The 20,603-nt window shown below is 36.0% G+C and overlaps 3 protein-coding genes, 1 long non-coding RNA gene and 1 pseudogene across 14 annotated transcripts in view; 2 read left to right on the top strand and 3 right to left on the bottom strand.

Moving 5' to 3' along the window:
* LOC105286402 overlaps positions 1-5,018 on the top strand; it is a 33,377-nt gene extending 28,359 nt beyond the window's left edge. For 9 of the 11 annotated variants that reach the window (XM_020033988.2, XM_020033984.2, XM_026968467.1 and 6 more), the window contains 5 exons: positions 228-1,187; positions 1,311-1,440; positions 1,551-1,869; positions 1,951-3,325; positions 3,397-5,018. In XM_020033988.2, the coding sequence (XP_019889547.2) occupies positions 228-1,187; positions 1,311-1,440; positions 1,551-1,869; positions 1,951-3,325; positions 3,397-3,979 (3,367 nt within the window). In that variant the 3' untranslated portion in view covers positions 3,980-5,018. The remainder of the gene's footprint in view (positions 1-227; positions 1,188-1,310; positions 1,441-1,550; positions 1,870-1,950; positions 3,326-3,396) is intronic. The other 2 variants (XM_020033993.2, XM_011351340.3) reach the window with 2 other exon arrangements.
* A 518-nt stretch (positions 5,019-5,536) lies between these two features.
* On the bottom strand, positions 5,537-8,339 carry LOC105286406 (T-complex protein 1 subunit zeta). The gene is made up of 7 exons (XM_026968469.1): positions 8,037-8,339; positions 7,091-7,682; positions 6,670-7,005; positions 6,393-6,458; positions 6,090-6,312; positions 5,827-5,995; positions 5,537-5,701 (listed from the first exon to the last, which is right to left on the bottom strand). The coding sequence occupies exons 1-7, from the start codon at positions 8,171-8,173 to the stop codon at positions 5,629-5,631; spliced, it is 1,596 nt and encodes a 531-aa protein (XP_026824270.1). The 5' UTR covers positions 8,174-8,339; the 3' UTR covers positions 5,537-5,628.
* A 1,271-nt stretch (positions 8,340-9,610) lies between these two features.
* Positions 9,611-12,704, bottom strand: LOC105286407 (cylicin-2). The gene is made up of 2 exons (XM_011351351.3): positions 11,351-12,704; positions 9,611-10,935 (listed from the first exon to the last, which is right to left on the bottom strand). The coding sequence occupies exons 1-2, from the start codon at positions 12,126-12,128 to the stop codon at positions 10,313-10,315; spliced, it is 1,401 nt and encodes a 466-aa protein (XP_011349653.2). The 5' UTR covers positions 12,129-12,704; the 3' UTR covers positions 9,611-10,312.
* Positions 12,705-15,765: 3,061 nt separating this feature from the next.
* LOC113561645 lies at positions 15,766-17,524 on the bottom strand (annotated as a pseudogene).
* Positions 17,525-18,603: 1,079 nt separating this feature from the next.
* On the top strand, positions 18,604-19,728 carry LOC105284309. The gene is made up of 3 exons (XR_894853.3): positions 18,604-18,899; positions 19,046-19,119; positions 19,206-19,728. It is a non-coding gene; the product is annotated as an uncharacterized LOC105284309 (long non-coding RNA).
* Positions 19,729-20,603: the final 875 nt, after the last annotated feature.

Genomic DNA, 20,603 nt, shown 5'->3' on the forward strand with positions numbered 1-20,603 from the left:
ATTAAAAAAAATAATTTAATAACAATTTAAAAATAATTTAAAAACAGTTGAAAAAAGATGGCTAAAGGCTATACATGAAGTAATAAATAAATGTGGCGAAAAGTTATATTTCTTTTCCAATTCTTTCAGTCAAAGAAATTGATAAAACATAAAAAGGAAAAATGTACTTGTTAAATGTTTTAAGATATTCTTATGAATATGGGTGCACTTTCCATGCTCTCTGATAGTGTTGAAATGTCACCTAGGCACGTTGTGGAACGGCATCTCACCGACAAGCATCCTGAGAAGAGACCTTTCGTGAAGGTAATAAGGGAGCTGGATGGCACAGAGAACAGTCAGCAATCGAGTCAAGAGGAAGCGGAGGAGGAAGTGCCTGATCCGAATGGCAATCACTGGAAGTGCAATCTCTGTGACTTCAAGTGCATTTACAAGGCCGATATATCTACGCATGCGACAACCGTTCACGACGAAAATTCACAGTACAAGTGCACCCTGTGCACGTTTAAGACGAATGCAAAAATACTTGTTGAACAGCACATGAGTAGTAAGCACGTGAACGATTCCAACGTCGATTACATCACGGTGTATCAAAAAATCAAAGGAATCAGTAAACGTAACGCGGAAGCCACCGAGCAGGGCGGGCAGGAGGAGCCTTTTGACACGACGCCGCTTTGGACAAGAAGCATGCCGCGGATTCGGCACATCCGCGGAATCCTTTTGGAGGAGGAGATCGAAAGCTTGACGATGAATGAAGCTCCTGTTTCCTCGGCCTCGAAGGTGTCTCTGGGTAAACGCAAGAGTGACGTGGACGTATTCACGAAATCAGCTAAAATAAAATCAACCGGAAAGTCAGCGTCCCTCGACGAGAATAGCAGGCAATCTAACGAGAAATCGAAGAGATCTCTGTCGTGCGAGAAGCTATACGGTGACGGGGAAGGTGACGAACAAGCTACGAAGAAGAGTGCACAAAGCAGGATTAGTTTGCACAACGTCGATGCCAAATCGCCGAAAAATTTGAAAGTAGACGCGACTGAGCTAAGTGACGTTAGTGATTCGGATGTCGGAAGATTCGGGCCTTACGGTAAACCGGATGGTAATCTGTACATCTGCACGCTGTGCAATCACTTCAAGACAAAGTACAAGCACGATATGAGAGATCATCTTTATAGAGAGTTGAATTATGCGAGGTAAGCGATATACGATAGTGCATTTGAAGCTCACAATATACATCATAAGATATAGAAATAGACGTTTAAACAATATGCTTCTTACCAGTATCATTATTATTAAAAAATCTTTTATGTATATAGATGGCACTGTAAAGCGTGTGGATATCTATCAGTAAATCGTAATGCGTTATTGCAACATTTCGGAAAGCGTCACAATACAGCGTGCGCAGAACACGAACCACTTTCACCGGACAACGCGATTGAAGATTGGGTAAATATACTTATAAAAATTTATTAGACTTTATTATATTCTTTTTATAGAAAGAGAAAATTTTTTTATCGCAAATGAACGTGTACCATAAACGTGTACTTAATTCGCAGGTGATGACTCTGCTAAAAAAGCAGACCGATATGATAAAAGCGTATCAACACGCCAATGCTCCGTGTAAAACAATTAAGACACACGGCACGAGTGCAGAAGTTGATAAAACAATTTCCATGAAGGCAGTTGAAGGTAACAAGAAAACTGTGAGTCTCGCATCTACGACCACCCATTTGCAGAATGATCTTCGAGACGCGAACAGAAGCAACATAGATACTGATGACGGTGACAGTAGGGATGAGGAGCTTGTGATTGATATGAAAGAGGACGAGGCATTTGAAAATAGGAACAATGAAAATGAATTGGAAAATGAGAAAAGTAAATGCACATTATATTTTAACTATTTCAGTTATCGTTTGGAAACTGAAATGTATCTTATCTAATCGTGTAATTTCACAGGTAACAAGAAGACCACCGAGGTTCTGGAAAAGCCACTGGTCTGCAAACATTGTCGAATGAAGTTCACCCGTCTACGCGGCTTCAAGTTGCACGTTCAATTGTCACATCTGAAGCGACTCTTTTTCCTGTGCCCTTACTGCGATCGCAGCACTAACTCAGAAGTGATTATGCGCCAGCATATTCGTTCGAAGCATCCGAACGATCCGGAAAGGATTGTACCCAATCCACAATCTACATGGGGAAGCGCGAAACTGACCAATGAGTTCTGGGAAAAGGAATACGGTCTTGTTTTCCCGCTGAAAACTAAGAAGCGAAAATTGATGGCAAATGATAACAGCAGTGATGGCGGTAGTATCAATGGTGCTAATGATGGTGATGGCAGTGGCAATAGTAATGGCAATGGTGGTGACAATGGCAATGGTAATGGTAATGGCAGTGGCAGTGGCAGTGGCAGTGGTAATGGTAATGGCAATGACAATGACACTAATACTGATACTGGTACTGGCATTGGCACTGGCACTGGCAATGACAATTGTAATGACAATGACAGTGTCAGTGACAGTGGCATTGGCGCTACTACTGACACTACTACCACCTCTGGCAATGGCAATAGCAAAGTCGGTGCTGGTAGCGGTAGTAGCGATAGAGGCAAGAACATTACCAGCGACCGTATGGATGTCCGGGAGAATTGTTGTGAAATTTGCGGCTTCACAGCCGTGAATTATACCGGACTGAAGTCGCACATGAGGATGCACGCCGCTCCCAAGCACAATCTAAAGTGCTCGTACTGTACTTATAGTTGTTCCCTAAAGGCTGAACTGCTAGAACATTGGAAGTACAATCATCCCTTGCTGCCGTTGAAGCGTCAGGAATTGCCGACGACCGAATTCTACGAAACGAGTAAACCATCATCGTCTAAGAAACGAGACATCAGTATCTACGATGCATTGGACGACGTGGAGGAGGAATGCATGTTTAACAGCAATCCGGTAAATATGACCTACAGCTGCTTCTACTGTAATTTCCGCCACAAATCATTGTCGTACATTAAACGGCATTGGATTATTAACCACAAGGAATGGAAAACCTCGAAGAATGCTCCAATGATCAGTCTACCGTTTAAATACAAGCAAATACATTTGCCAATTTCGAAATTATCATCTAATAATTGCGTGAATGAAAATGTCATTGAGTTGCCTCACGATTTTGTAAAGCGATCCAAAAAATGTGGCTGGGTCTGTCAATGGTGCGAGGAATTCTGCGAAACGGACGAGGACAGAATAACCCATCAGAATATGTTCCATTCGCATCTACCGCAGAACTTCAAACAGCAAGAGGAGCAACAACAACAACAGCAGGAGGATCAATCAAAAAGGTATGTTATTGTATTTTTTGTGCTTATCTAGAGATATTTCTAATTAAAATGCCTTTGAATTTCTGTTTTAGTACGTCGGCACAGGCTTTCGCGCATAATGTCGAGAAACATCCAAGTCTCACGGCAAAGAGCGAGGACGTTTTCAACTTGAATTCGGTTGTGGAAAACCTGATGAGTCAGATCGAACGGAATGAGACGAGTGATCCGAGGAACAAGATTGGTCAGAGTTGCGCTTCGATGTCGAAGGAAGGTAGCGGTAGGGCTGTCGCGAGAAAGTCCACGACTAGATCAGCTCTTCTGTATTCAAGACCGGGCCCACGCATATTTAAAGCTGTTGCTCGCAAGTCCACGAATCCGCTACCCAAATATCGATCAAGCATCTTCGCCTCACGCTCGGCAACATCGCAGCTCGTGAAGACGGAATCTGAGAGGGAAGAGACGAGTAGCGACCAATCGTACTCACATTATGGGATACCAAAGAGTCCCGTTAATTTGAGCAACTTGAGCACGTACATGATAGTCGGAGGTCACAGTATGAGAGTGAACTGTCTCACTCTCGCCACATTGATCAATATCAATCCGAAAGTAATATTGAGGGACGTTAGGAAGGATTCTAGATACGCTGGAATTTTTTGCAATTCTGTTTCCGAATAACGTTACTGTATAATGATTTCCTACGCAATTAAGATGCACATAATTTTTTCCTGGTTAAATATGTTCCGTTAATGATTACTCGTGAATCAGTGTAAGAATTAGCACGTAAGCGTAATTTTAACAAAAATATCCCAATGATAATTTCTATACGAAATTTATTTATGATGAAACTTATTTATGGAGCAAAGAGTACAGAATGTCATAACGCCGAAAAATTCAATTTTAATATTATTTGTACATCTTTGCTTTTGTGTTCCTCATCTCACAGAACTGTAACGTGTACATAGCAAATGCGGTTATTTATAACATAATCGTGTATATATATATATATATATATATATATATATAAAATAAGAAATAATAGAGAAAGAAAAGATAAATCTCTCGAGTATATGTTTAATGTGATACTTTTATATGTGGAAAAACTGTTTGTTGAAGTCAAAAGTTTCTTTTATCTCACAATTTATTATGCACTCGCATCGTAATAATTACTGAAATTAAGCTATTTTATATATTTTTTTCGTAAAATTATAGTTATGTTAATTTATATTACTTACATTCATACTATTAACATTATGTGATATTTATGTCATTTGAAACAACACAATATACGCAGATAATTATAACTGATACAAAAAGAAGTAAAGGCATAAAACATTATAATAATTCACTTGCACCATGTAAATATTTTATTTAAGCGTTGTATTTAAATATCTTATATTTTATATTTATCCTACCTTTATGAAATAGAGATAAAAACTTGCATATTTATTTCAAATTCGTATACCATTACTTCAGCATCGTGTGTGTGTGTGTATATACACATCAGAATTTTCGTATTGCAAGATATCTTTAGTGAGTTTTCGTTTTCAACTAATAAATTCGTTCAATAAATGATAAAAAACAATGAGTAGAAGAATTTGAAAAGATAAGACTGACAAGCGTCCTATATATCATAATAGGAATAGCTTTTAAGACAACTGTAAATAACATATATGTATCATATCTCAAATAAATATTTTTGATTTTTATAAATTCACTACACTATACGAATAATTGCATAATTTTAATAAGAATAATTCAAAGCTTTATTTAATAAAAAGAAAAAGAAAACTGGAATGTACATACTCGTACTTTTGAAAAGAATTTCATACACTTTTTAACTTGAATTAAAAATTTGGTTTTCGTCGTGATCACTACTAGTTCTGCTTTCCGGATTGGAACCGCGTTTTTTTGTCACTTTTATTTCGTTTCGGGAAAATTTTAATCTTGAACGTGATACTTCAGTATCTCGCCTTTCCTCCCTCTCTCTTTCCACTGATGAAGTTGACTGAAATGTTCATGAAACGTCGGAACCATAATGGCACAAAATGCGGTTTCCGGAAACTAGAAAGTTTTAATTTTACGACGATATGAAATTTACAAATAAATAGAATATCCTTACCAAAACATTATTTTATTAAGTTATTAAAGTGAAAAAATTTATTTTATCGTGTTAATATTTATATTGAAAGTAAGATTAAGCGACAGACTCGGTTAAAAGATATAACACAAATATGAAGAGTGTAATACATAATTTAATTAAAATTTCGTGAGAAACATTGTTAATAGATTCAGCTTGTAATTTCACAGAAGAGCCACAATGTAAATTAACCCTTTAGTGAAGATAATCCTGCTCTCATTATTTCGTCAACCAAGAGGAGATTACTGGCGATGATAGTACTAAAAATTAAGAAATTTTTATGCAATCATACTATATACATATACATATATATAAAAATTATACAATATATTCAATTACTAAATTAAATTATTAAATATTAATAATGTATATTGCAATATCTTACCAGGAATTAATAATTTGTTTTTTTACGTTATAATTATCGTAAATGCCAGCATCTACAGGCTTCAGAGCTTCTCCTGTGGATAAGTCAAGTCCTACTGCTTCCCCCAAAACGGTACTCTCCTCCAATAACTTAACGATTATGTCTTGTGCATCGAATCCACTATTGACAGCTGAGAAGAGAAAGAACGAAGAATATGTGAGTAATGAGACTATTATATCACAGCGATGACAAAATGGACAGCAAAAATTAATAGGTGCAATTACCGAGAATTTTCGGAATGACCAGTAATGCCTCTGCATAGGCTTGCACTCCCAAACGTTGCTTTCCTTTCACCTGTTCCTTGTACCGTTGGAGGGCTTGGCTAGCTGCAACTTCAAACGCTCCAGCTCCAGGAATAACCGCACGGTCATCGATAGCATTTTTTATTGCCCTCAGTCCATCACGCACAGCATCTTTCAGTTGCTCCAATGTATACTTATTTGGACCCTAAAGTATACATACATACATACATAAAGTATACATATATATATATATATATATATGTAATAAATAATCAATCATGTAACCTTCAACAAAATAGTAACGGAGTTCGGTTTTTTGCACTCTTCTATAAAAGTATACTTGGTTTCCCCCTAAAAAGAATTTCAGATTATAGAAGTCGCGTTTTTACGATGATGCAGCTCTTTATTTATAATATTGAATGCCCCAAAACATTTTCCATCCTTGTCTTTTTCATTTGTTCGAAAAAAGAGAAAGGATGGAAAATATAATTTTGGAGCATTTGTAGCGTTAAGTGGATCGCGCCTATTGTATAACGATTATTAAAACAATGAAGACACTTACTAAAATGTGTTCATATACAACACCAGCCCATCCCAAATATTCCTCTTTTAAATCATCGACAGAATTCATGGCTATGCCACCACACGCAAGCGCTAAACGTTCCATGTTCCTACGCTTGGCTCTGCGCAAAGCAATAATATTTTCTTTCGCAAGCATGTCGAGAGACTGGGGATCGATTCCTTTCTGATTTATTACGACGAACGATTTATTCGTTCCATCACACAACTTTTTCTTCAGTTCGATAATCTTTTTTACGCGATTGTCGATAAATACGCGTTCAGCAGCTACCAATTTTTCGCGCTCTTCTGCCGATTTATAAAAGAATCCACTGTTCACCTATAAAATGAGAATCCATGGTATATTTTTATTATAATTGTTTGTTGTGTAATAACACTAATAATAAAAATAAAAGAAATCTCACCTCACTTTTTTCGTACTCCAGACTCACATTACAGGTCAAGATGTATGCGTTCTCCAATCTTTTCGGCATATCTGGATGCCTGGCTCCATGATCCGTGACTATACCACGAATCAGAGTGGTGTCGATCGCTGTCCTATGCTGCATTTCCATTAATTCGACCATGTGCAAATCTATCTCCTTATCCTGTTGTTTAATAGCCAGTACTGCATCTACGCAGATCTCAGTCAACTTGTCAGCAACGGTAGGATGAAGTTTCGTTCTGAGCGAGGTTCTTGCTACAACCAGCAGGACTTGCTTCGTGGGATCGATCGGAATTTTTAATGACTCCAGCACTTCCAACACTTTAGCACGAGCCAGGTCGAAGCCTTCCGTGAGCACCCTGGGATGCAATCCCTCACCTATGTACAGATCAGCTTGCTTCAAGAGTTCACCGATTACCAACACAGTGCTGGTTGTACCGTCGCCAGTCATGTCATCTTGAGCAGTGGATGCTCTTGCTATTAAGGATGCTGTGGGATGTTGAATTTGCATCTCATGAAGGAGCACATTACCATCCTTGGTAATCTTTATGTCTCCAGCTCCAGACACTAACCTGGAGATTTAATTAATTAATTAATAATTTTTATTCATAAATCTTCTTTTTACAGTTAAATTTTAACGCACGCTATATGTATGGTTTTACATGGAGGGGATAAAAGCTACATCGAGTACGAAAATATCATTCGCGGAACGTCAATGCTCCTTTTCACCGGCGATAAGCAAATCATGTCCTAATAAGGAGAATAGCGCGGCGTCGTAATCGCATCTTTTACGATCCTAACGAAACCGCCAAATTAATAATCCATTTTTATTCAAGATTAAAGATTTCGTAGCACGAAAAAATCGATGCGAGAACGTGTATGCTTCAGCGTGTGAAATCGGCACGCGTGAATCTGCGGATACATACATCTTCGTGGTTCCCTTGGGTCCCAAATTGGTCTTCATTATATCCTGAATTCCCTTGGCGGCGGAGATGTTCACCCCTAATGCTTGGCTCGCTCGCGCGTGCTCGGCATTTGGATTCAGTAAACCGATGGACGCCATTCTCGTTTGTTTAGGAAATTTACGAAACGAAATTCGTAAAGATTTAAGACACCGAGAGGACACTCTTCTCGATTATTCTTCGACTTCGTCTTCAAACGTGCTTGCTGTCTGTCGAAACAATGCTGATTTCCATGTGCGACACGTTATTAAGATGTTCTCACAGACGGCGAAACACAATCCACCAATCACGAATTTATGAATTCTGACACGATGGCTGAGTTCAGTTAACGCTTCAAATGCTCCAGAATATTTTCCATCCGTTTTCTTTTTCTAAATAGGAAGAAGGAAAGAAAATATTCGGAAGTATTTGAAGCATCAATTAGATCGCAGCTAATGACGTAATATCTATACCAGAAAGAATTAAACTATTCCCTTCCATTTTATTGCTGATAAAATCCTCGTTTAATTTTTGCTATATCTCCATTTATGAACGTCTGCTTCTTTTGAAGAAATTGAGTCTTTATTTATAAAAAAAACTAATAAACATGTCAATCTTCGAAATCGTAATTATTTTCTAATACTTTTCTTCATCTCTCGGAATCCTCTCTCAAGAAAAAGTAAATAAAGGTTCCATTTCCTCAAAAAAAGAGCACTGAATTAATTTGCGCACCTAATAGATGTATGCAATATTTTTTCGTTCTAATATATATATATATATATAAATCATTGATATGTATATTAATTGTTTATACGTATATGTATTAAAATATATGTATATACAAAAAATTATTTTCTTGCAAAAAGAATATTTCGGTTCCCTTATGAAGCAGAAGTTCTGAATGGAATAATGATAAGTTTAAAATAAAAGAATATGAGTATCACATGCATGCAAATCCTTCAGTCTGTTTTTCAGCGCTCTAGTATTATTATTTAAACTTCAAATAAATTCTCGCTTTTTTATGGTTTTGAAGAGTTGGCATCAGAGTTTGTAAAATGTCATACATAAACATAACTTCAAAAAACAATAGTAAACGCGATAAGCAATAAAAAGCTATATATGCTTTTCGTATTCAGTTTTTCTGCACCCAATTTAGCACCTTCGGATTACCATTTATTCCAAACGATACAATACTTTTTAACTAGTACTCTTAAAATATGGCTGAGATACGAAATTTGAAATTTATTTATGAGATGACAGAAAATCGTAAAACACGAGGGCAAATATTTTGATAACTGAATTTTCTTGCATATATATATTATACCTAGAACGAAAACCTAGTGCAAAAAGTGACTAATTGTTTTGCATACATCTAATTGTCTTATTTTATTCGTTACTTGAGAAAATAAAAAATATGTCTTATTTATTACTTAGTACTTAAGAAAATATCTTATTTAACTTATTTATTACTTGAGAAAAAAAATTATATAGCATCTCAAATAAAAGTATAATAAAGGTTTTTGCATCGAGTGGCGATAATTAAGCAAGAAGCTGTTCAATTGTTGTTTAAACGTAAATTATTTTATTCACAAGTGTCATGCATTTAACTATATCGTTGAACAAAAATCTTTATGTCGAACAAAAGACACGCACACATCCATGTTTTATATACTCGATGTGTATGCGCGTACGCACACTCAGAATTTCAAATTCTATTAAATTGTTTCTTATAGTACTATGTTTTCAACAGTCAATACATATTAAAAAACCGACATTAAACTTTCTTTGGTAATACTTTAATACCTGATTTTGCAGAACCCTTTTCTCGATGAAAGACATTCATAAAGAAAACATGTTTTGTTTCAAAACATTTTCGGGTAACATTATCACTTATTACTAACTCTTATGCAATAATACGGGCAACAATATAAATTTACTCTCTATATATTTACTTTTTTCAAAAAAAATAAATATTCTTTCTTAGAACAATAAGGATTTTCAGATCAGATACCAAAGATATACTTAAATTATGGCTACAGTAGTAAATCAACGATCTTAAGACCCAACCATTTATATATCGCAAGTATACTTTCGTGAAAAATATATTAAAATATCAGATTATTCCATAAAAATAAAACGCATAGTTCTCTCTCTGTGTGCGTCTATTAATTAGATAGAAAATATGTTAATATGTTCCTCTAAGTCCTAAATGCACATCTTTTAAACCATCTACTCAAAATACTTTCTTTCCTTTTTCTCAGTTAGTCAGTCTCATAAATTAACAATTTATTTGTAGTCAGGTTTAAATCTTCTACTACTACTACTTCTTCTGCGTTACCTCCATTGGCCTCATGTATGCTCTCTGCGTCTTCTGCTTCTTGTAGAGAACCATTGTTGATGATGGCAGGAACATCCTTTGTTACGGTCTCATTTAACATTTGCGGTACTAAATTTATGTCATCAGTTTCATCTTCGGTAATTGCATTTTCCATTGTTTCTTCTTTTACAATAATGACTTCTTGCTCTTTCTTTTTTCCTCTCTTTATTTCAAGTTTTCCATTGTTTGCCTCACTTTCTGTATTTCCCTTCTTTTGTTTGTGTTCTGTTTGTGTCATTTCAGCAATAGTGTTACCCTTTTCTTCAATGTTTGCTTCGGGTATTGCTACTTCTTCTGCTTGAGCGTTGTTGACCTTTTTTGCCCTAGAATGATGTTTTGCTCTGGAAACAGGTTTCTTCAAGTCTTTGGTATCTTTTGCTTTTAAATTATTTTCTGTCGCTGCTGTAGTCTCAATATCATGTTCCACAGTTCCTGATTTCTTTGGTAATACTTTAGTATCTGATTTTGTAGAACCCTTTTTTGACCTTTCCTTGGACTTCACCTTCACTAAAGACAAAATTTGTATAATGTAAAATATGACGTTACTTGAATGCACACAAAATACAATGGGAACTTATACAAGCATGCACACATATAAACAAAACATAGTATTTTTCAAAACTTTTTCTTGTATTTCCATAGTATTTAGTCTGCAAATATTCATAAAATATAAACTTTAATACCACAACAAATGATCAAACTTATAAAATAAACTTTGTATAAATTTTAATCTATTTTATACAAAGGTATAAATTATACGAAATGCTTTAAAATATTGTTTTTAGTGTAGATGTTTTTTCAAACTTGAAATAAGTTTTTTTTTTAAATGGAAATTCTATTTTTCATTGCTTTTTTTAATTTCTGTTAATATAATATCGTTGTTAATAGAAGGATCTTAGGTCAGAGAATTTCGGAAACTTACGTGCATCACCAATATCTGCTTCGGTCTTTTTCGCTCTACCGCGAGTTTTTTTATTGGTCACGAGTTCTTCCTCTGTATCCACTTCTTCAACGGCTTTTTCAACGGCTTTAAAGGCTTTTGCAACGGCTTCAACGGCTTCTTCAACGATTTTGTGCTTCCTTAAAGTCTTCGTGGTAATCTGTTCCACTATTGGCTGCTGACTCTCCTCCTCCGCAGGCTTATTTACACGACGGCTCCTCTTCACGGGGGCAAATCTACCGGTCTCCTTCTCCTTGACATCTTTATCACTCTTGGTTGTGACCTTGTTTCCTCGCTTCTTCATGCCCGTTTCTTCAGGTACTTGAGATTGCACCTTCGCCGCGGCCGGCTTCTTCGTTCCCGCCTTTTTTGCCACCGCGGGTTTGCCACGCGATTTTTCTCCCACCATCTGTCCAGCGATCTCTTCGCCTGTGTTCTCTACTGCCGTTGTCGGTCTCCTCTGACGCTGTCGTTTGATGACTCGGACTCGCCTAGGTGTGCCCTCCGTCTCGACATTCTCCTTCGTAGTGGCATTTCTAGGCCGGAGGCGCAATCTTTTGGGTGGACTTGCGGACTCGTCAGCCGCTGCGTTTTCTTCGCGTTTAGCCGCCTTTGTCCTTGTCCGAAGTGGCGCCTTGAGTCGCTGCGGTCCTTCCGTAACTGAATTTGCGAGCTTCCTCTTTTTCGGCGGTGTCACGTTGCCGTCGGCAGCTACCGCGGTGCCCTCCGTTGCCGTCTGCTTTGCTCTACGCGGTGCCATTTATGCTGATTATTTTGTGGGCGGACCACGAGCAACCACGTGCGCGCGGCGGTTAATGCCGCAAAGAGTGATGAAGAGGACCACGAGAAACTCTAATCTCCTTTATCGCGAAAATCGTCGTATACCGTTCAATGCGGCAACTAAAGCTGACCAAAGTGGACTTCGCTGAAGTCGATTGAAGTTAACTAAAGCTCTACTCTAGCAAGACTGTCCCCGGCGTCCCGACGACGACGACGACCGTTTACCGTGTCCACAGCCCGCGATATCAATTATCTTCGATACGACGTAACGATCTTCCGATAATCGAGAATCGATTTTTGGATAGATATTAAAGGCCCTTGCACAATAGGCGATAGCGATAGTGATAGGCGAAATTCGGAAATTTTGTCGCTATTGCCTGTTCCGTTTTCCATTCTGCATTGGCATATGCATTTTCTAGTGTCGGAACTCTATTTCTATTGCTGTGCTTTCGCTATCGCTGTTGCTTTATATTTATTGCCTCTGCTATTTTTCTATCGCTGTTGCTATCGCCAGCTATCGCCTATCGCTATTGCCTATTGTGCAAGGGCCTTTATCAATAACTGTGCCGCTGTAGCAGGCCTATACCATGGTATAAGTACAAGGGTATGCTCATCCCTCACTGCCATAGATCTTATATACCTGGATAGGCCTTGTTGATGAAAATCGGGGACCGAGATGCCAGAGCGAGAGAGCAATATATTTTCTGTCCTTCTATTGGAAAAAGAAAGACTGCGCAAGCGCGGAGGCGCAGAGACGTAATATCTGATGAAGCATTAGAAATATAATCAAATGATATATTAAAGAATATAAATAAAGAAGTATAATAAAAAATCAAGCGGCAAGGGCTTTTACGGCTATTAAACAGATAATTATAAAACTTCAGAATTAAGGAAATTGAAAGTGGAATACCTGAAGATATTTTATAGGGATGTAAGAAGGAAGGAATTATTTTTCCGGGAAAAGGAAACAAGAGAAGATATAAAAATTAATGTATGATTGAGAAAAGAAATAATAGCAAATATCATTAGCATGTTATTTAGTAGTATAATATAAACAATATTAATATAATATAAATACTATTTCTAACTTATAGTATCTATAAACTTATAGTAGTACTTTTACATCAAACTTTGTGGGATGATTTTACAAGGATTCAGTCATGAGAAAATAAAATTAATTTAGTTAATTTTTTACGTATTTTATTTGGCTTTTCGTTATTTTCACGTCCTATGTGATGAAATCTTATGTCTATGTAAGTAGAAACAATAAGATTTATGAGCTGATTTCTGTGATTACAATAAAAATCTTGGCCCTGAGAGTGACCTGTAATAATTTCAGTGAAAACAACTTTATTAACTGAAGTTTTACTTTACTTATTCTAAATCCGACTGTAGTACAAAGCAGATACATATCCTTTATATGCGTCTGAATATTTTCAATTACTTTTATCACATTTTTAACCAATATCTGCCGCATACTTTACATCTTATCGTCATTTTATCGATAAATGAATAAATCACTTTTATAGGTTACATTCATGACACATACGTGAAACCGAACTGTTGGCCATTTTTAATACATCATTTCCCGTATGCGTTTCGTATACTGTAAAGTGAAGGATGGACGATGAATGGATATGTTCTCACTCTTTCTCTCTACAGGGAAAGGCCTATCCAGGTATATAAGATCTATGCTCACTGCGCAGTCAAAATATAGCTACTATAGAAAGGATAGCTGACTCGTCCGCCATATTGTACAGTATTTTTATTTATTAGTAACAACAAAATGTAACGACAAATTTGTCTAACTTCACATCCTTCTTTTTACTTACATATATTTGTATTGACTATTTGTTAATTTGTTAGCTACTTATAATAAGCATATAATGTAATAATATAATATTATAATTAAGAAATATTCATTAACAAATAATCAATACAAATATATGTAAGTAAAAAGAAGGATGTGAGGTTAGACAAGTTTGTCGTTACATTTTGTTGTTACTAATAAATAAAAATACTTATAGAATTTAAAACCATTCCTAGAGTGGTTCGAACAATTTGAGGCCGAACAGCCAGTCATTTTTACAAAACAATTAAGTTGCCATGTAATAAAAGGTCTGTTCTTTATTGCTGAACTGCTGTACTAGTTCAGAGTTTATCCTTTTCCTTTCAATGCGTAGTAAAAAAGATAAACTCTGAACTAGTACAGCAGTTCAGCAATAAAGAACAGACCTAAAAAGTAACGTCACAAGTTCAATCGAACAAAGCTTGGGCTCCAATATGGCGGACGAGTCAGCTATCCTTTATATAGTAGCTATAAAGCCTATTACACAATGCAAAGGAACAGGCAACAGGAACAATTCGTATACACTTGACCGGAATTGAACGTAATTTTAAGGAACTGCTATATGCAATCGTTTGTATTTCGTTTGAAGAGTAATGAAGTGTGATTAAAAAGGTTTGTGAGTCCCTCAGTTAATTGTAATTAATTAATTATTTTTGCTTAACGTATTTAGCCGGAACAGATTAGCCGGAATAACTTCAAACGATATTTTTGTATGGAATCGTTTGTATTTTGTTTGTAGAGTACTGAAGTGTGATTAAAAAGGTTTGGGAATCCCTCAGTTAATTGTAATTAAATGTTTATTACTCGGTAGTTAGCCGGAATGGCCGGAATATAGATTTTAGTTCCTCATGTTAAAAGAAAAAGGCGCCACTGTTCCCTGAAATTCTATTGACAGTTTCCCTTCTATGATGTTGAATGATTTAAGCCATTATATACTTACTATGCATACTAAAAAAAGCATAAATATATATAAATTAAACACTTCTTTCCCGTGTACATCAAGCTGTAAGATGTTAAGTAAGATATTTAATGATAATAAACGCCATGACGCTTGCATTATTTCTTTGTTTTATTCTTATCATAGTTATATATATAGTTATATTATTATATATAATACTATTTATTAATTCTGCGCTTATATATGTATATATTCCTACATCGTATTCGTCCCACGTTTTAATGAAGAGCAATACAGCATTGTATTTTGTAAACTCAAAGCTATCGGCAACAGAGCCTAAATTTTAATTACCATTTATAAATATTTTAATTGTTTCTAGATCTAGATAATAAAACAAACTCGGTTAGAGAAATAAAAAAACAATTTATTTTTACACATTACAGATTTGAACAATTTGCATGTTTATTAACAAATTTATATCATTATTGAAATTTGTTCTTTAATAATCTCGCATATACGCACACGTATACGTGAAATGCTGTTAAAATGATGGAATGTTTTATTGTCCGTTTTTTAAAATACATATTTTTAATTAATAATTTGGAAAAATGCAAAGAAATATATTTACACTAAAGCCCGTTTTAGACTATGCAATATATTATAATATATTGCGCTAGATTTGACGCAATTTCTTGAGCAAATTTTTGCTGCAAGAATTGCTTGCCATTGATTGCATAGTCTAAAACGAGCTTAAGATATTAAAAACGTATCACTTATTTTCACAATTGAACGTGATGTATGAGAAACGATAAATAACGATAAATAAAGTAACCGCAATGGCAATGATACGCATGTAACACTATTTGAATATTTTGAATTAAATTATAGATTGTCGGAGGGCGCACCACACATACAGTTAAAGGCTAGTTATTGGAACATCCTGATCTTGGTGATGATGATCCAACCTGGTCATTGATATGTGGTCCGCGGCATGTTCCTAGCAATCGACGGTTCTCCTGTAACAAAATTATATCATTAATAAAACAATCTAATAGGGTTCATCTCCTGTTAAATTTCCATGGGACAAAGTTATTCAATGCAATGTCTGTTTATTATGTTTACTATTGTTTGGGATTAAATGTTTAGGAGAAATTAGAATAGAATTCACGTTGTCAATCACATGTTCTACTTGCTAAATTAATATTATTCTTATAACAAAAGTTTCTCAAACACATTTTGTGAATAACCTGTGGCTTTTTCATCATGATTTTCTATATCATGATTCTTATTATATTACGTTACATACGAACCTCGAATTAAATAACACATCAGCTCGGTTATTAATAAACCACACCTGTATGATTAAGGTGCCAGCAACCAGACTACCCAAGATCATGCTGAAACGTTCTGTCGCTGCTGATGGTTTAAGAAACATTCTAACGCTCAACATTTGCCATATGGATTCTGTCTACATAGAGTACACATCAGACTTCATATTATATCCTAAAAATGAGAAACCATTATTCAAGAGAATCTTTCAGAAAACATGCAATGCACAAGCAGTTAACGCATAACTTAAGCTGGAGACACAATGCGAGGCGATAGCGATAGGAACAGGGAATAACCAATCGCGTTACTCGATTTGGTCATCCGTACTCAAATCGTGTAACGCGATTGGTTATTCCCTGTTCCTATTGCTATCGCCTCACATTGTGTCTCCAGCTTTACCGTCAATGATAAATGCCGGACTCACAGCTGTACTATAATTGACGGTTGAGTTTATGCATATTTCTGTAAAATTGTATCCACCCATCCATGTGAGGCGGTTTTTGTGACAAGTCGTTTCATTCATGCCGCTGAGTTTCTCGCCAGTCAGCAAGGCTAGAAGCTGTCCAGTTAACGTCGTCACGGCATTGGGCGCTCGATGCTCACCGACGTACAGTGGCAAAATCTGATTGATCAATTTAGCACCGGATGTTGAGGCTGCATGAAACCAAGTGCATTTAGCACTTTGGATGTAGCAATATAACATTTCTGCGACGAGATCTTCCAGCGGTATCGGCAGATCGGTAGACTGCGGCGCTGACTCGCTCGTCACTATCATTTCTAAAACATGATACACGAAAATCTTAATACTGAAAAATGCATAAAACGTATGTCGAAATCGAACAGATTGTGTACCTATTAAAACCAAGATTTTCCCCGTCGTCCAAGATACTGTTATAGTATCGATTTAAAAATTTTTTCCCATGATTGGTTATAACAACAGTCGTTAGACTGGGCCTCGCCTCCAGAAAACTTTGCACAGATGTAGGTGGTACGCTATCATCTAGAATCGATGCATTCAACACTTTACTCAAACGATCTGTGGTATCATCTTTACTGCTGCTATGGAGAACTATTTTCCCTTTGCCCAGTTGGCCGAACTCGATCACTCTTGATATCATCCAACTTTAGATTAATCCCACCGAGAGCGTTAAAATTGTTCTGCTTCATATTGTAGATCATACGACTTGATCCTATGTAATCAAATGCCTTTCCTTAAAAGGATAACTTTTTAAAACAGGCCATCGATAAACCATATGGATTACGTGTGCAACATCAACTCTCAATACCACAGAAGGGAAACTGTCAATAGAATTTCAGGGAACAGTGGCGCCTTTTTCTTTTAACATGAGGAACTAAAATCTATATTCCGGCTAACTACCGAGTAATAAACATTTAATTACAATTAACTGAGGGACTCACAAACCTTTTTAATCACACTTCATTACTCTTCAAACGAAATACAAACGATTGCATATAGCAGTTCCTTAAAATTACGTTCAATTCCGGTCAAGTGTATACGAATTGTTCCTGTTGCCTGTTCCTTTGCATTGTGTAATAGGCTTAAGTCAAAGTGTGACGTCACACTCGGATAAACTGTGATTGGACAGGACATTAAAACATGGCGGTTCCCTGTTTGTTTTTATGAAGAAACGTGATCCATGGATATTACAATGTCCTGTTCTGTGAAAGGATGTAATAACTATTTTCGGAAAACAAAATTACTAAACTTAGGAAAGACAAATTTATCTTCAAAAAACTTGCGGATAAAATAGAAATTGCATTAAAACCTATTGAGGACACGAACTTACAGTAGGGTACGAGAAATTAATAGAACCATTGCTCTAGAAAATAGATTTAAGAATAAAAAAAAAAGTTAATAAAATTCACAAATAATACATCTTTCTCGTAGCATCTTATATGCGTGTTATTATTCTTATTTAATTCAATCTCTATCCCCAAAGTAAATTTTAAATATGTTACTTCATTTATTTATTCAATTTGCAACATTCTTTGCTCGTGGGCGCACGAAATGCAGCTTTCGTGACACAGCCTTTCATCTCCACCACGATTGTTAACACGACTTGTTAGAATTTCTACTTCATAAGTTCTGGTTTTCGAAATGTCAGACGAAAAAATATTTTTTTTTATGTTTGTTTTGTAAACTGTTCTATATTTATTGAGTTTTTAATGTTTATTTATATTATATTTCGTTATGGAATATTTATTAATTCATAAACTATTATTTTACAACAGATTTTTTCCTGCAAACTTGAAATTAAAATAATATTTCTGACGAGAATGCTGCTAACAAGCTGTTTGAAAACAGCAGTTTTAAATGTACCGCTTATCTGTGACGTCACACTTTGACAATTCTGATTGGTCACGTGCGCAAGAGCATACCCTTGTATTTATACCATGGCCTATACTAGAGAGCCTTTAATAAGAGAGTCGACAACTCGTTACGTGACCAATCGCGCGCTAATTGGCTGAGGGCCAAATGCACACCTATAGCCTTTTGAAATTAGGTTCAAATGAAATAAAATTCAAATGAAATTAGGTTCAAATGAAGTGAAATTCAAATGAAATTAGGTTCAATGCGAGGAGAAGAGCAGTGTCAGTTGGACTGTGCGGGTAGTGCTAATCGGTGATTTTCTTATCTCCACTCTCTTTCTTTGGTAAGTTTTTACATTTTATATTTAATTATTTGCATTTTCAGTCTTGTTGGTATTAATTTGGCCTTGCTTTAGATTTTACGTTGCTAAGATATATAATACAAATAAAAAATAAGAGAGTAAATGCTCAAATTTTCTCTTCTTTGCAGCAATAATTAATAGTTAATATGCCGGGCTGTGCAGCCAAGTTTTGTTATAACAGATACGACAAAGGATATGTCATGTATTTATCAATATTTAATCAGTTCGTATCCTATTAATCCACAAGCAAATTTCAAGGAGGGGTTGCAATAATAATTTCAATTGCAGGCTCTCCTCGCAGTGCGAGGCCAGTGATGGTAGATTCGGGCCGCTGCCAGCACGGAATAGGAGTGGAGGGGGTATGTCACGTGACGCTGCGTGACGCACCATTTATCGTCTCGTGTCCGTGAGCGCTCGGGATCTCGGTCAACTTCGGCCGACTTCGGGGCTCGTTCAGGCTCGCTCGCGACGACGCGACCAACGTTTGTGGCTCGCGGCTCGCTGATCAGCTGATGTGCCGTACAATACGGCCAATGACATATATAAATAGACCAAGCATTCCCTCAAAAACGTGAAAGCGGAAGTTGGCAGCGAGACTGAAGGACAGAGCTACTTTGCGTCTACTGCTCTCTCACTTCGATGTACGATGTAGAGTGAGAGAGCAGTAGACGCAAAGTAGCTCTGTCCTTCAGTCTCGCTGCAAATTCCGGTGAGGGTCTGCTGTAGAGAGAATGCTTGGTCTATTTATATATGTCGTTGAATACGGCAGCTGTCAATTCTGTCAAATTTGTATTGATGAAACACGATGAAATAAATAACAGGATTTGTGTTATTTATTATATAATAAATAATAGATGAATATTATTATTCGAAAACATTATTAATATTGAAAAATAAAATAGCGCGCGTAGCGCGCGCCTGTGTTGCTAGTAAAACTATACATAATTATATAGAAACATATAAAATTATGTATCAAATATGTCCATACATGTCCATACATACTTCCTTTCTCTTGTATAATTTCTGATCACATATATATAGAACAAATAATAACAAAAATAATTGAAAAATAAGTAGAAAAATAATTTGCGCATTGTCTTTTTGTAAAATTGTGATTTTGTATAATTGTGAGATAATATTTCATACATCATCATATATAATCGTATATAACATATTTCTAAATGTATATACAGGGTGTCCCGTAAAAACCGGATGAACTCTTAAGGGTAGATTCCTGAGATGATTTTAAGGCAAAAATCCTAATACTAAAATGTCGAGGCTATAATAGTTTTTGAATTATAAGCATTTATAGTAAGCAAATTAGATCGCCTAAAGTTGGCGCGCTCAGACGTGGCGCAACGCAAAGTGCTAAAGGCGAAAAGTAAATGTCGCCCCTCTTGTTTACATCGATACAAAGATTACTTACGCGAAGATAAGATTACTTTTATTAATATTTCTGCAAACGCGCATTGCGCAATGTAACATTTTCTGTTTTTTATTTTAAATATTGGAAGTGGACATTTTTGTATTTTTATGTGATACATAAAGCGCAAGCTGTCAGATGACATTTCTTTCAGAAATCCGCTATCAATTTCATATTCTACAGGCAAAACTATAGTTATCAAACAGTAACTATGTAATTAGCAAATAATATGTATTTAGTTTACAATTATTTAACAAAATAAG

This window comes from Ooceraea biroi, chromosome 3 (genome assembly GCF_003672135.1).
Source record: "Ooceraea biroi isolate clonal line C1 chromosome 3, Obir_v5.4, whole genome shotgun sequence".
NCBI lineage: Eukaryota > Metazoa > Arthropoda > Insecta > Hymenoptera > Formicidae > Ooceraea > Ooceraea biroi.